The sequence below is a fragment of the Chinchilla lanigera genome, unplaced genomic scaffold (genome assembly GCF_000276665.1).
Source record: "Chinchilla lanigera isolate Chin_1 unplaced genomic scaffold, ChiLan1.0 scaffold00033, whole genome shotgun sequence".
Classification (NCBI taxonomy): Eukaryota; Metazoa; Chordata; class Mammalia; order Rodentia; family Chinchillidae; genus Chinchilla; species Chinchilla lanigera.
In genome coordinates, this window is record NW_004955434.1 from 444,416 (window position 1) to 461,606 (window position 17,191).

Genomic DNA, 17,191 nt, shown 5'->3' on the forward strand with positions numbered 1-17,191 from the left:
AAATTCATAGTCACCATCAAACCATTGGCCATTGGGGGAAAGCCTTTGAAGGGAATTATAGGACATCGATTTCTTCTTTCTCTTTTGCTTCCAGGCCATGAAGGAGTTTGAAGTACCACACTCTTCCTGTTACTTCTCTCTGGCACCCTCACCAGAGGCCCAAAGAAACAGATTTGCCTTGTCTTGTTCTGGAACCTCTAACACTGTGAGCTAAAGTCAGGTTTTCCTCTTTACAAGACAGTTATCTTCAGTACTTCCTTACCAAGACAGAAAGTTCACTAACACACTGGCAAAACTGAATCTAATTCAGAGGATATCGTTTCTGCCAATCTGACTCATAGGTACCTATTAGAAAATATTCTTTTTTACTATTTTAATACTGATCAGTTAGACCCTCCTGATGAGTTGGATTCATCACCAGGCACTCAATAAAAGTGCCAAAAATGCAACGCTCTATAAATCGTAATTGGTGACCCTGGGAAGCCACAGGACTAGCTGACTTTGCATATATCAAATGGTACACTATTACTGTTCATTAAAGGGAATGTGGGTGCATTGTGTGGTGTATTCGTATAAGTGACAGAAAGCTGAGCCTCCATGAGGCTGGACCAGAGGCTCAGAGATTCCCAGGTAAAGCTCAGCAGATCGGTAGCTCCTCACAGCCTTCCCACCTCCACAATCATTTTTCTGATCCTTTCCAATGAATGGGCCCCTCTGCCACAAGAGGTCATGCTTGTATCTGTTTTTAAAAAAGACTGAATTTTTTTTCTCTTCTTCATCTGCTTCTATACAAAATGGCTTCATTGACACAAAACTTCTTAGAAACAAATTCGTGGCCCATAGACTGTGTTAGAATCATTACTATTTCTGCCCTAGGGCTGAAACATGTCTTTTCTTTGCTTCCTGGTATCTGCAGGATCTTAGGAAATCATAGTGGTGAGTTTTCAGGGAACTAATGGCAAGTCTGATCAACGGTTTCCTTCCTGGTGACATGATAGAGGGAAACTGAATGCATCTTATAGTACAGAGTGGGCATCTCTATGAGGTCACTGTCCAGAGTATCTAGTAAAAAAACTCTGGCAGGAAGAAATACTGAACCTGTCATTACATTTGAAAAGCAGATTTCAAATTAATGAGTTTACTGTAAAAGGTGAACGTGGCTCCAACTGCTTCAGTTCCTCCCTTTGCAAGTTCGAGACCAGCCTGGGCTACAAAGTGAACTCAAAGTCAGCCTGCATAATGAGACCTTTTCTCCAAAAAAAAAAAAAAAAAAGATAAGTAGAGCATTAAATTATCAGTCCATGTTTCAGAACAGTCAGGGAGAAAACTGCGGGAAATAATAACAGGAAAAAAACTTTTTTTGAGGCAAGGTCTTGCTATGTAGATCAGACTGGGCTTCAACTCATTAGGTAGCTCAGGCTGGGCTTGAACTCATGGCAATCCTCCTACCTCAGCCTCCTGAGTGCTGGGATTACAGGAATGCATCACCATGCCTAGCGATGGGAAAATTATTGATGGAATACAGGAAATGGAAAAAATGCTAAATTAGGCAGCTCTAAGTCAAAAGACCCTGCATTTCCTTCTGAGAATCAGAAGAGAAATCTCCATCTTTACAATGTGGGATACAGAATGAAGGATGTTTAAAGGCATTTCCATCTGTAAATTTCTCTTACTTTGTGAATTTCCACCATGAAACTGTAGTTTCAAGAGCCACTGAAAGCATGTAAGGCAATGTGTTCTAGGCTGCAGAGCCAGATGCAGTGATAGAAATCTCAGCCCCGCTGCTTATCACCAATGAAATGTGGGAGAAAATATCAAATCCCACCGAGCCTCAGTCCCCCATTTGTAAATTAGGAATAGTGAGGACTTTGCCAGGCTAGAGTGAGGATTAGATTACAATAAAAACAGAAGAGTGTTCCAGTGAGTAAGCTCTATTTCAGCATCAGACACAGCCCTAGGTCTGATAAAAGTGTGGCCCCCACCCTACACCTTTCTGTTTATTTTAGAGTAAACTGAAATCCTTCCTCTGACAAAAATGAGGAAAAAAAAAAAATAGAACATTTCTAAAATGTATCAATATCTTTCCTTGCCAAATTTATAATAAAATCTTGGTGAAAACAGTGGCAAAGCTCTTCATACCACAAGTAAAATATAAAAAATATAAAATATAAAATTCATACATCACATAAAACTTCTTGAGGCAGCAATTTTAACAACTCTACAAGAAAAATCAGATTCACTGAATAATTTGATAATCTTATCCCTTGCTTTCTTGGAGTTTTTCAAGACTTTCTTACTCATCATTCATTTAGTTACAGTTACATAACAGGCGTTTTTGTTACTTTGCCCTTTATAAACCTGGCCTTATCTAATATAATTGGTCCTACATTCTAGTTCTGTTTCCTAATAGCTGTTTGTCTTTTGGCACATTATAGCTCCTCTCTCTCTCTCTCTTTCTCTCTCCATATATATATATATATATATATATATATATATATATATATGTTTACAGTGTGCTATATGCCATGCTATACTGTATGTTCTTTCAGCAATTACCTTGCTTAATGCTCTTTGAAGTGGATACTATTAGTTTTTTTCCATTTTACATGTGAGAACACTCTCACACTCCATTTTCAGATAAACATGCTCACCATAGAAAGGGTTATGAGGTGAACGGTCTTATTTAGCAACTGCAGCTCACCACTAAGTGAAATGATGAGCAGAAAGATGAATACCGCATGGTCTCATGTGCCTGTGCCATCTAATCAACTGAACTCATAGAAGCGGCAGGTAGAACAAGATGACAGAAAGACGAGAACCAGAAGTTACAAAGCCCTAAATTTGCGGCTATTGTTCAATATGGTGACTATGCTAACAATTGACTACTATACTTTCAGTATCATTAAAAGAATGAATCTCACTGAGCGTGGTGGCACAGACCTGTAATCCCAAATTTTCAGGATTCTAAGGCAGGAGGATCACAGATTTGAAGCCAGTTTGGCCAATTTAGGGAGATCTTGTCTCAAAATTTTTAAAATTAAAAAAAAAAAAAAAAACAGGCTGGGGATATAGCTCAGGAACACAGCATGCCTGGTTTCAATCCCCAGGAGGACAAAGAGATGATGATACTAACTTGTAGTATCATCAAAGAGAGAGAGTTTTCTCACCACAAAAATTTCACGTATTTGAGGTAATGGATAGGTTAATTCTCTTGATTTGATCATACCACACTACAGTGGAAAATCATGAGGTATAGCTCAGTGGTAGAGCATTTGTCTACAATGGAAAATCATAATATTTCATAGCCATTAAATATATATACATATGAAATCTGTCAATATTATAAAAACTAAAATGTAAATTAAAAGGACAAAAAGGTATTATAACGCCAACAGCATGGGATAAGCTTATAATCAAAAAGACTTAACATCATCAATTGTTAAACATTTAGACAAGCTAGTATCATCATTATTGCTGTGGAAATATTAAATGGCACAGTCATCCTGGCATACTAATAATTTCTTTAAAAGTTACACATATACTTACTCAGTGATTCCCTTCTTACCTATCTCCCTGACAGAAATTAAAGTATCCGTTCACACAAACACATGTGTGCAAATATTAATAGCAGTACTTTTCAAAATAACAAACAATGAGAAACAATGCAAATATTTTTCACCCAGTGAAGAGTTAAACAAAGTACAGTACAGCCACACAGTGCAATGCCACTCTGCAATAAAAAGTAGTGAATTACTATATATGTTACAGCAGGAGTGAGCCAGATGCAGAAACATAATACCAAGGGAAAGACATTCAAAAGTCTAAAAATCATGTGATTCCCATTTTTTTTTAAAGTCCAGAAAAGGCAAAACTATAGACAGAAAGCAGGATCAGTGGCACCTGAGACTGGGGTTGGGAGAGGAGACTGACTGCAAAAAGCACAAAGCAACTTCTTGGGAGGTGATACAAGTCTTTTACAATTGGATGGTAGCAAGGGGTGATGACTCAGTCCTATAATCCTAGCACTTGAGAGGCTGAGGCAGGAGGATGCTGATTTCCAGGCCAGCTTGGGTGTTGAATGATAATAAAAACCTGTCTCAAAAAACCAAACAAGAAAAAAGAAAGCTGGATTGCAGTGGCAGCTGCAAAACTGTATACATTTAATAAAAATTATTGAACTATACTTATAGTGGGTGAATTTTATGGTTTGTAAAGTATACTACAATAAAGTCACTGAAAACTCTTTTTTAAATAAAAAAGTAAAAAGTAAAATTTAACTCAGAGACCTTACTTTCTATGAAACCCAGCCCTACCCAAGCAGAATTAGCAGCAACTTGCTCAGGGCTCCCCAGTACCCCCACCTGTTCTCTCTGTTGTGCTAACTGGGAGCATGCAGTATTGTCTAACCGTTGCCTGTGTATCTTTCTTCTAGTAGCATGAGTATCCCAAAGTCAAGAGCAAGGCCATCCATCTTTCTAAAGCTAATGAATTCTAATAGTCAGTAAATAAATGCTAAATTGAAATGAAAAGTTCAAGTTCATGGGTTATTGAAGATGTCAAATGCTGAAAATTATTGCTGTGTCTTATGCTTATTCTGTTGTTTGCTTAGTTCACTCTGAGACTGGGAAAGTTTCTCAAGCTTTGCCTACTCATTGCTGACGGTGTGGATTGATTTCTGAGGCTCTTTCTCAAGGCTCTACAAATCCTCCCCATCCCCTCTTGGGATTGTCAGTCAACAAGATTCATTAGGTCTCCGTGGGGAGAGATTAGGGTAAGGGCTAAAATAAAGATGTAGCTGCCATCATCCCTTCTTTAGGAAGCTCAGACTTTAAGATGCTATGGATAGAAGTCAAAACATCTGTGAAATATATACATTAACCGTACGAAGAGCACATCTGGTTCTTTTTCTCTTCCTTTGTTCTATAGTCCAAATAAAAGTCTATTCTCATTAGCTATCCTCTGAAAATTCTTCAATTTACCAATTGCCTAATCTCTGTCTTACACCTTTCCACCCATGTGTTTCCAAATATCTCCAACTTAGCCACTATTTTAAAAAGAATGTATGGAATTACTATCATTGTCACAAACTTGAATCATATTCTAAAATGGTTTTTCAATGGGCAGGAATAAACTTCTGGCATAGTAAATGAGCAGGGCTCATTTCAGCACTACCACTGCATAGTATCCATCTGGCCATGACAATGGAGTTATATTCAGAATTGTATAAAAGTTAGAACCTGGCATGTTTTAGTATCTAATGTTTACATTTATTTAGTGCTAGCTTGAGTAATGCTGAGTAGGAGGCTTGTTTACCAGCAAGGAAGTTAATACAAAGTGGAAAACTCATTTCCTAAATATCCAACAAGAGTTCCCAAAAAGTACATTTGCAAGTTCTTCCTTTGTTCTTTTCCCAAGCCAGAGATAAGGGTATTTGCTTCAACTCTTTGAACTCTGAGCTCACCTTTTCAACAGTCTGTATTTCCACTTAATCACATTATCATACTTCTAAGCTCTATTCAAATACACACATATATATTCCTTTCTTTTTTGAATGGTAGGCAGCAAGATCATTTTAAAGACCCTTAGCCAGCTCTGGGAGAAGAGTCCATGAGGACTCAGAATGAAGCAATATAGGGAAGAATCCTTGCCCCTACATCACAGTTGTGAGGAAACACTTACATTGAAGTCATACAACACACCAAAGTTGGCTGCAGATGACTCTTCTGCTCGCGGAACTGTTTTCCTAGGTAAACTTCCATATGGCAAACCCCAGAGGTACTATATGGGAAAGAAAAAAAAAAGAGCAGTTAACAATTGCAAACAAAATCTCAGCCACACATGCGATCACAAATGGTTTTGATTGAAAGCCCTTCTGAATCTATTTCTTGAGGACTCTGTGGCTCTCCATGTGGGGTCCCATTCTCTGAGAATCTACTAAGTGCAGAGTTAAGAACAAAGGGACTGCTAAGGATCCTACACCCTGAGCGAAGTTCACTGACTAGAGTGGGGTAGGGGCAACACAGTCACCAGGGCCCCAACTGAAAAACCCCACACCCACTACCTCCACTGTGGCCTGATTTAGAGGAGGTCTGAGAAGCAGAGAGATAGCCTACAGGGACAGTAGAGTGTGCAACCCATACTAGAGTATATAACCCATACTCTCACCTAGAATAGCATTCAGAGGTGGGGTAGAGGGAGAGTTCCTCCCTAACATCAAGGATGAGAAGCCTCATGAAATCAATCATGTAATTTGAGGCTGTTACAGTAGGGAACACTTACACCAACTGTGGAATCTGCACCATCCCTGATGCAGGACTGTTGCTCTGAATTTGTGTTACATGAGACAAGAAGCACATCTGGGAGACAGTGCTGGAGAGCAGCTGGCTAGAAACAAGGCAAGGATAAGGTCATAGGAAGATGCCTTAGTGAGAACTGCAAAAAGCACCCCTTCAGCCATGGCTTGCAAGGTAGAAGCTGTTTCTTATGTGAGATAGAATCTTCCCTCCTCCGGGTCTGTGGGCAGAAGCCAAATGCACGTGGAACCCTGGGTGCACAGCTGGACTGCACGAGGGCTGAAGGGCAGCCCTTCCTCCTGCCCTCCACACAAGAGATGTGATCTTATACTGCAGTCTTTTTGCCCCTCTGGCTTCCTGGTCTGAACAGAATAGAAGGTGTCTATCCATACTGTGTCACCCCAAAGGTGGAAGTCACAGAGAACATGAGAAATTAAGGTCACACTTGTCCATGGACACTGAAGTTTGGGGCAAAAAAGCACACTTCTCTGAGTATTGGAGAATTGAGGGTTTGGAATAAAGGCAAGCAAAATAATATACCCATGTGGTCCAGAGATGCCCAGTCCTGACTCGAAATGGTTCTGTAAAGTTAGCATACAAGGAGCAAGCACAGCTTCTGTTCTTAGGAAACAGCAATCTTTGCCTCTTGCCATCTAACCAAGCTTAAGAAAAGGCAAGACATTCGCTGGTCTCAGAGTACACCCCATCCAACACACATTCACTCCATCCACTGCACAACTGTGTAATTTCACACACGTAGCAGCAGCCTTTAATTTCCTCCATATACAGGCAGTAAGGCGTGGGCAAGAGTAGCTGCAGTTGATAAGCCTCCATTTCTAACCGTGTTTGACACAGTGATAGAAGGCAGGAGTTCTGGGTTTCTTTAGTGAGATCAGCAAAAACAAAACAGGGTTAATTTGAAAGTGATGAAATACACACACTCTGCTGCACTGCCCAAGAGTTTTCACTTGGGAGAGAAACCGTATAGGACTTCCAATTCAGGTCCACTTTTATGAGCCAGACACCCTTACACGCCCCTAGATTAGCACAGGAACTATGAGAATAGTTGATTAAAGAACAAAATCTCAGAACAAAGGTAGAGTCACCAAGTCATGTAACCATTAGAAGACTCAGTTCCCACATGTTTTAAATGAGAAAACAGCCTCCCTTATGAGTTTGTTTTCTCGATATGTAAAGGAAGGGAATGTGATTTATACTATTAAAAACTAATATCTGCTTATGATTAGAAGGCATTCTTATTATTCTAATAGGGAGGGGTAAAGTACAGAAAATATGCAATGCAACAACCATTGCTAATTTCCTAACATCTTGTTTTGAAATTCTGTATCGTTTTTATTTTTTAGTTTTTATTCTCTTTAAAATAAAAACAATTTTAAAACTATTATAGACTTAAAGCTCTGCAAAGTCACTCAAACACCCAATTTTGGCTGTCACCAATCTTGTACTGAATAAATTGGCTTTTGAAACACTTGAATCTGAAAATGTCCTTTGTAGGATGAATAAAACCTCACCCAACTTCTGTATGGCAAGTATCCACAAAGGTCATTTAACTTCTTGTAGGCAGAGATCACAAACCCAAGATGGCATTTTGGCCTTCTCTGACTCTTCCCAAGTCAGCTCAGGGCTTTGTCTTTTTCTTTATTCTGGACCCTCTGTCTGATTTTCTTTCTCACATTGGTCCTAAGAGACTCACCTCCACCCCACAATGAGAATGTGTGCAGGTACGGAGGAGGGGGCATGAGGAACTTGCTTCCTATCTGGAAATTTTTCCTCAGTTTGTGTTTCTTCAGTTTAGAAAACCTGGATGCTTACAGGTATATTATGAAGCATTTCTTGTAAAGCAAACTTGGCAAAAAAAATACAACTGACAATGAAAGCCTCACTCTTGAGCTGTTGTTTTTCACAATGAACACAGGGACCTTGAAAATCTGATGGAGGCCATGAACCCTTCACATAAAATGTTCACATTGAAACATACTTATATTTTATGTATAACTTTATATAACATTGTGCACCCTTGGAGAAAGGATTAAGTCCTTCAGCCCAGGGACATCACTTAGAAGGTTAATTTTGTTACAAATCCTACCTCTAACAAGAAGTGAACATAATCAAACATTCTACTCTTAAAAAACGGTCAAAAGTTTTTCTGGAAGAGTGATCACATGAGCAACTTTTTCGGCTTGTCCTGTAAAGTGGAAGTCAGATCTCACCTCTGGCAACATGATGAGGCTAAATGTCAGGATGAAGAGAACCATATTTACTCCATACATCCACCTCAGGAAGAGGAAATATGAGGCCACTGAGGAGCCAAACTGACCTATCACAAAGAAAGCAAGAAAGTTAAAGGGAAGGCTCAAAACCAAATAAAACAGGAGCTCCATCTTAGCGGCCCTCTAAGATAAATACGCATACTGAAACCCATTGGTCCTGTCCATGTCTACAAGCCTTAGCCTTCTTTCTCTAGGAAGAGAGCGCATTGGAAATGATGAAAGTGTCTTTGTGATGTAGAATGGAAAGTGTAGTTGTGTAGACTGTAATCCCAAGTCCTGAGCCCCTCAGAAGGAATGCCACATTTTGCCCAGCAGCTATAATTGCTCCCTGGAAAGCTTATTTTATGAGGTGAATTAATACAAGTAAGTGAGGACATGTATATAAAGTAATAGAGTGCCCTGTTTGTGGTTAGTTCAAACTGCTGCAATTCTCTTCTCGAAAGAGTGTTCCATATCTGTTATAAGAGGTTCTCTTACAGACCAGTCTGGGAGGTTCCCTCTCAGGTCTGCATTTTTTAGAGACTATAGAAGTTGAAATTCATTCCTTACATCTTTGCTAAGTATTTCCTGTCAGGAATTATCTTAGAGGAGAGCACAATTATTTTAGCTGAAGGACAATGGCTACTCTAAGAATTTATATTTCAGTAAATGTGAAAACAACAACTACAATCATATTTATACATATATATGAAAATTATATTAGATAGATATGGGTAGATTAGATAGATAGATAGATAGATAGATAGATAGATAGACAGATGATAGCCAGATAAGTCCCTGCAGCAGCAGGTATTTTGAGGAGTTAGTTTATATAAATTTGTGAAGGAAAATATATTGGAGAAGAAAACAGCAGATATCTGAAGCAGAGAGGGCAACATGCACAGCTGGGGAGGAGCAGAACAACCAGGGGAAAAAGAAAGAACAAAATTGAGAAAGGCAACAGCTGGGGGCAGTTAAGGAACAAAGCTAAGGCTTAGCTGGAGTACAGCGAATGAGAGAAAGTGGTCACAGATGCCAACCGTGTCTGTTCAGGGCCTCCAGGAGGGGGGTTATTGAACATGCCCCGAGAAGTTGTTGACAGCTGTTAAGCAGTGTGGCTGCAGAGGGGTGGGCATGGACACGGCTTTAGAAAAACCCTTCAGCTTTGAGGAATGACCTGCAAGGCCACAGGCAAAAAGGATCTATCATCTCACACCTGCCAGAAACAGTGAAAGGGGAAGTGATCTGTCCAAAGGTAGATATAGATAGATGATAGATTAGATAGATAAATAGATAGATGATAGATAATAGATGATAGATAGATGATAGATAGATAGATAGATAGATAGATAGATAGATAGATAGATAGATAGATAGATAAAAAGCATCCTTCTTCAGGCAAAAACGGAAGAAGGAACAGAACTTGTGAGGTCTGAAGTCAAGATGTTATGGATTGAGTAAAGCCATAGTTTCTTTGATGGTCACTTAGGGTTCAGCATAAAGTTTCTATTGTTCCTAAATCTTCCCAATCCCATTTTCAGCTCCCTAAGCCTCAGCCACCCCTGTGTCAGCGCCTCTGTCTTGTTTAACTCACCAGATCCTTTACTTTTTCTTCAGCCCTCTGACTTTGGATATTTCCACTGAGGATATGTTCTTACAGGAGCAGGATGGTTTATGCTGAGAAAACTCCAGCTTCCAATTACCAACCAGAGACTGACCTCACAGGAGAGCAATACTTCTATTTCTAGATAGTAGCCTGCTCTTTATGTAACATTTTACTTTTTCCCACCATAGTATGCCAGGATTTTTTCTAGAAATTTAGAAAGAAATTAATCTGTACATGGACATTTAGAAGAAATCAATGATTTTGAAGTCTGAATAGTTTCTTTAAGCTCAAAAGAGAAGTTGAGTTCTTTTCATATTACAGAAGGTCTATCATTCTGGAAGATTTCTAAGATCATGTATTTTTGGAAAATATCTCCATCCAGGTGCTGCCACCACATGCATGAGTCTGTGGACAGAAATTTGAAAACAGATCTGACCCTCTTAGGACATCTCATCACTCGCTGGCTCCCAGGGATCCCATATTGTCGATGACTGTCATGTATGTTCCCTGGGAATGATTTTCTCAGGACTGATGGCTCAACCAAGCTCACTCACTGCACCTACTGAAGACAGTAGGCTTCCAGCATATTGGTCATCAGTCACTCATTTACCAGAGGAGAAGCTCGATCTCTGGAAACACGTAAAACCCTCTGGTGCAGAATCCCGAGCACCATGATGCCTACCTTCCTTCTTTCTCTCTTTCCTTTTTCCATCCCTCCCTCCCTCTCTTCTTCTTCCCTTTCTTCCCTCCCTTCTTGCTTTTTCCCTCCTTTCTTCTCCCTCCCTCTCTTTTTTATTCCTTCCCTCTTCTTCTTTCCTCTTTCCCTTCCTTCTTTCCTCTTTCCTCCTTTGCCCTTCCTTGTCTCCCTCTCCCCACTTCCTTTCTTTGTACAGTTTTGATCCTTTAAATATCATCACAGCCCACATTCTCTCAGCCCTTGCATATAACCCCAGCAAATTAACTTCTTGCATATAAATTTTAAATGCAAAAGAGAGAAGCAAATGCAGATGTTTTCTCCCACACACACATCCATTATGGATAAAGTAAATATTAGAGGTCCAAGATTGGAAACTCCACTTTGGGGACTTCACGAGTATTCTTTTTGAAGGTAGATTCTTTAAACAATTAGTAGCATAAAGAAAATGAATGTCAGTAAAACAAATTTCGTTAAAACTACAATGATTCTACAAAAGACCCAGACAGACATGAGTCAAAAAGCCAAGGAATCCAGAACACAATGTCCCTTCTGCATTCAGCCTACAAATGGCAGAGGCAAAGTACAGTAATACAAGCAAGATATCAAAGTGATGGGATGGTTGATGTTAATGTCCTGTAGGACCTTTCCCCATATCAGCACAAATGTGAAAAAGAAATCTGCCCCATTTACTCTAGCAGTTTTATCCAACTGGAAGTTCTTGACAAAAAGTGATGCTCAGAAAAACCAAAAACTTGATGTAGTGAGACTAAAAAAGCAATAAAAACACATGCTTAGTCTCTCAAATAAAATCAATTTCTTCTTGCAAGGAACAAAAATCAATAGTAATAATAATAATAATAGTAATAACAGCTAACTTGTCTTTATGATCAATTATGTGTCCTAAGAACCCACCATAGCCACTCATTTTGCTGCCACTAAAACATGCTGAGGAAACATAGCAGTTGACTGAATCAAGCGTTGATTAATAGTAACAAGTAACATTATTTCTTTATTTCAGACATCTCTTTGATCTCTGTGTTTTAACTTACTTAATCATCATGAAGTCCTTATACGATGGAAACTATCATGTCCCCATTTTACAGATACTTGAGCTTATAAATCACACAAACCATGGAGGTAGGATTCTCAATCAGCACTCATCATCTATGGGTGTGTTCAACTCCAAATCTAGATCTCTCTTAACCACAATGCTATGGCCCTTAAATTACTTAAAGTAAATATATTATATATTACATATGTATAATAAATATGGAATGAATGTGCATGCCTGAAAGAATAAATAGATAAGTTGTATCAGTTAACCAATGCTACTCAAACTCACAATTTGGATCCTATCCATGGTAACTTATTTATTTTATTTACTTCAAATGGTAAGTTATGCTTTCATAGTAAATTACTGATGTACCAAAACAGTCTTCCACGTTTATTAAAGTGAAAGTTAAATTTAGGCATATTCTTGATCTTGAATTTTCTTGTGTTCCTTTCAAATGAAGGACCTCTCCCTCTGATTATTTATTATTGAGCAAAGTAACTTGTGATCTGTCATCATATATAATTTGCTCTTGAACAGATGGGTAATAAAAGAAGCAGATAAATATAAGTGTCTGTAAATGGAAAAAGACCAATTAAATGACCTGCTGTCTGAGTACAACAATAAAAAGCATTGTGTTAGACTAGGATATGAAACACTGGTTTTTCCAACAAGTCTAGGGGAGGAGAATTAAATGTGACAAATTTGATTTGTGTTTCCTGGAGTCCTTGGTAGAGCAGAAAAATATAAGGTCCAAACTCTGGGCACTAGCTTCCCTATCTGATGCCATTTCTCGTCTGAAAAATAAATCTATCATAACACATTCTTGGTGTTATAATCTACTGTTCGGAAAAAATAGATTTTGATTCTGAGAAAGATTTATCATTGTCAGTTTGAAAGATATTCAATTATTTAGTCTATGCTTGTAATGCTAATGTTGGCATCAAAGTGGGAATAGGTTATATTTTCCATGCAGGGTCTTTGGCAAAATGCGCAATGTGGTGTGACGGATAAGATGAACCCATGAGGATGAGCCTCGGGCATGGTGCATAAACTCCCTTACAAGGCTGGAAGGCAAAACCCCAGGGCTTTGTCCTGCACAGTAGAGCTTCACAGCTTCCTCTGTGGCAGCAATTATCAAGGTTTTTTTAAAAGTGAAAATATGTTGAGCATCTTCAACTGAGTACCTGTTCCATGTTGGTAGAGCTCAGGGTCTTTTTGTAATCAAGATTATAACAGCATGGGATCAGACTCTGACCTTCATACCTCTCTTGATTCTACCAGTTATTGATCAGGGCTCTGGGCAAATTCGGTAAAGGCTAGTCATTTGACACTCCTTTAAAATCACACTTGAAAAAAAAAAAAGTTCAAGGTTTATTTAGAAAATCACCAGAGAATGAAAGAAGGTGGATTAGAAAGATGGAGGGGAGTAGAGTAAAGCTGCCCCTCTTTTTAACGCGGTACTTAGCATAACCTGTAATCACCTTCATTATCTTTTTGTTTATATTTTATGATCTTCATCACCCAGTCATACAGATATTAACACATTTGGATATATGTTCAGTGAGAGGAAAGTCTTAGTCTGACTTTGTCAGCAGCAACAGTACCCAGAAACTTACCTAAGTCCCAAGGTTTCAGGGAGAACTTTCTCAATTAATTAATCAATAATGTCATGCTTATTTCAAAGATTAAGTTAGACATATATCCGATGGTTCTGACACTCAAAAGAAATATAATCATATTTCTGAAGCTTCTGTATAATTACATGATCATTTCTTTTTTAAAAAAAGAAGCATTTTACTACTTGGTAATTAAACACATTTAATAAATAGGCTATATATAGATTATATATTTAGCAAATTTTATTCTGAAAAGTATGAGAAAGAATCCTCTCATAGTATAAATCCATGGTCCATTTAAATTTTTAAATAATTTATCACTCAAAAGTATAAGGAATTTTACATGCTTAACCACACATCTAAGACAGATTTTGCATTATACATCGTGGTCTATTGGGCTAGAAATGATTTTTATATCATCCGACCCTAATCAAACCCTCAGATTTCTTGTGAGACCCTGAACATAGCAACAGAGGGCCAGAGATGAAAAACATTGTTCAAGGAGGAGAGCACTATGACCACTGTTCAAAATGAAGGTGTGCTATGAAAGTTAAAATAGTGTATTTCTGACTATTGCTGATTCTCTTTTGCAAGCCTGAAAGTGAGATTTTAAGATTTCCCCACTCTTAAACACTGTTCACTTCAGTTACTACCTAACATTCAAGAAGTGTTGTCAATGTCATGTCCACAGCCAAAACAAAACCACTGCTTTCCAAATAATAGAATTCAATGTCATTGTATACAGTATTGGGCCAGGGATATAGCTCAGTGGCACAAGCACCTGCCTGGCAAGCACAAGGTCCTAAGTTCGATTCCTGGTCCCCCCAAAAAAGTCATTACACACAACACTGATGTCCCAGTTTAAGACAGAAAACCAGTTCAGAATGGGAAAGTTTTGATCTAAGGGAGGACAGGGGAGTGCAGGCCCTAGTGTTGTCCTTAGTGAAGGTTAGCAAATTGCCATAGTTTGGCTCTAGAATGTTCCTCCAAAGGCTCATGTGTTGAAGGCTTGGTCTCCAGGACATGGCTGTACTGGGAGGCGGTAGAATGCTCAAGAAGTGGGGCCATGGGCCAGAGATATAGCTCAGCAGCACAGCACCTGCCTGGCAAGCACAAGGTCATGAGTTTGATTCCCAGTACCAAAAAAAAAGGAGAAGAGGGGCAATGGAGAGGAACATTGCTGGTGTACTCTCTATGCTTTCTGACTGCCATGAAGTGAGTGGTTCCTTCTGCCATGCTTCCTGTCATAATGAAATAAACCCCTATAGGCCCAAAGCAACAGTGCCAAGTGAACAGGCACTGACAACTCTGAAACTATGAGCCAAAAGCAACCTTTTCTTCTTTTGAGTCAATTATCTTAGGTGTCTTGTCACAGTAACTGAAAGCTGACTAACATAAATCTTCACAGTGATCAAAAGAAGAATAAATAACAGTCTTGTATGGTTGGTTGGTTGGTTGGTTTTGCTTGTTTTTAATCTCCCCAAGAGTCCAGAAATATAGAAAAGTATCTTACAAAATTTGGCTAGGACAACTTTCCCCATCTAATGAGATATGATGAACACTTACTTTCAATTGCCTTGATTTTATTTTCCCATGGAACACAAGCAGCTTTAAAGTTCTCAAAATCACGGAGGAATTTTGCCCATTTCTGAAAATGAAATCAAGTATAATAATAAGGTCCAAACTCTTGGGTTGCCCCCCCAAAAAATCACAATATAATTCACTGAGAAAGATTTCTCTAGTCCCCAATACTGCTCTTTTATAAAAATACACAATAGTAGGTTTAATTTCCCTCCCTATTGTCCATCAATTCCAGATCAGTTTAATTCCAAAAATATTGCTCCCATCCTAATATAGAGGGAGTATGGTGACCACACATCACAGTCTCCTTATCCTACCAAATAATAACAGAGAAGACACCGAGTTAATACATATTAAGAGACATAGTATGTGCTAAATTATTATTCATTGCATGAAAGAATTAATTAAATATGAATAAGATATGTCTGCCTTGAAAGGTATCTGGTCTATAGTAGATTATATATAAACAGGTAAATTCAATGCAGTATGGTAAATGCTATGACACAGAACACTCCTTTCTGATAGAGGCAGAGCATCAGTTAAATGGAAAGGTATGGTATCATACAAAAGGCAAAAAAATAATAGCTTAGTTTTAAAAGTTTCCCTTCCACTTTACTCCATGGAGCTGGGTTAGTCACGGTCTAGGACACCACTAGGAAGAAGGGGGATAGAGCAGATAACTTGGCATGTGCGTACACTACACTGGGGTAAGGTAGGAGCAGACACTTTAGGCTGACACACCAAGCCCAAATAACAACGTAAGTCTGAAGCTCAGAGGGTTACCTCAAACTACGAATGACCCAAATGTCCATCTACAATAGTATAAATAAGTAGATAATTTGTGGTATCTTCATCCAAAGGAATACAGCATATCAGTAAAGATGTACAGTAATGCTCACGGCAACATGTACATATCCATGATGTTAATCATGCAACAAAGAGCCAGAGAAAAAGAACATAAATAGCATGTGTTCTATTTATTTAAATGATAAAAAGCAAATAGAATTAGTCTATTTGTATGTGTATGCAAATTAAAATCTACAAACTTTATTCACAAAGTTCTATGTTCATGGACAATATTTAACTTACATTTTGTGTAATGTCTGTAAGGAAGGGATAATTACCTATGCGCCTATTTTACTGTGACAATTGAGTATCAATTTATAGAAGGATTCAGTTCAGGGTGTGGCACACACTAAGTGCACATAAATGTTATTTTCTTTTTTATTTTTCCCCCAAGTTTACATGTGTATCAGTATACCACTAATTTTTTTCTTTCTTTTAGACATTTGAAGAAACTTTAGCCAGAATCCCTTAACTTCTGGAGGTTGAAAACAAAAATGAAAAGGGTCTACACAATCTTTTACAGTCAGAAGTGATAAAATCATAGAAGAAAGACTCTCATTATAAATTGGTGCTTGTCAGATTGCTTTTTATTTTCATTCCACTATGGATAATTTTTAATCCTCCTCTCCAGATATGCTGTAAGTGTACTGTAGTTGTACTTTTTGTATAAAACCTGGGAGACCAGTTTTGTATAAAACCCATGAAACCGGTTTTCCACACTTGCAGAAGAGATAGGACACTCTCCTCATGGAGGTCAGTATGTCATAAACAGACTGATTTATCAAAGTACTTACCTTGGCCATCATCATCTTAAATGCAAACCATTGCTTTCCTTTTCCTTTCCCAAGAGCTCCTTCATTTTCATTCACAAATTTTTTTGCTTCCCTGAGAAAATAAAACAAAAGCAGAGATAGGTGGAAGTGTTTGAGATTAATAGAACATATAAGCAGGGAATGGTAATATTATTAGGTCTCTATTCTTACTTCCATCCCCTCTACCCTAACTATAATGTAACCTTGTATTTTATAACCTCGAGACTCTGAATGCATATTTAAATTTATAATTTTGGGCAAGAAGAGTAAGATATCTTAGTCTCAGTTATTCTATCAGCAGGGTTTTACCGGAGAAACAGATATAACACAGGATGTACAAATTATAAGAAATTACAAGATTGGCTTAGGACGGTCAGCCAGAGAGTTGTATGGGGAAGTGTGCAGAGGGTGTCTGC

At 38.3% G+C, this 17,191-nt stretch overlaps 1 protein-coding gene across 1 annotated transcript in view; it reads right to left on the reverse strand.

The window, feature by feature from the left end:
• The window catches only part of Tmc1 (transmembrane channel-like 1), a 101,645-nt gene that overhangs the window by 45,682 nt on the left and 38,772 nt on the right, over window positions 1-17,191 (reverse strand). Inside the window, exons 5-8 of the mRNA XM_005388743.1 lie at window positions 16,758-16,848; window positions 15,103-15,184; window positions 8,525-8,631; window positions 5,680-5,778 (exon numbers count right to left, since the gene is read on the reverse strand). Coding sequence (XP_005388800.1) covers window positions 5,680-5,778; window positions 8,525-8,631; window positions 15,103-15,184; window positions 16,758-16,848 — 379 coding nt within the window. The remainder of the gene's footprint in view (window positions 1-5,679; window positions 5,779-8,524; window positions 8,632-15,102; window positions 15,185-16,757; window positions 16,849-17,191) is intronic.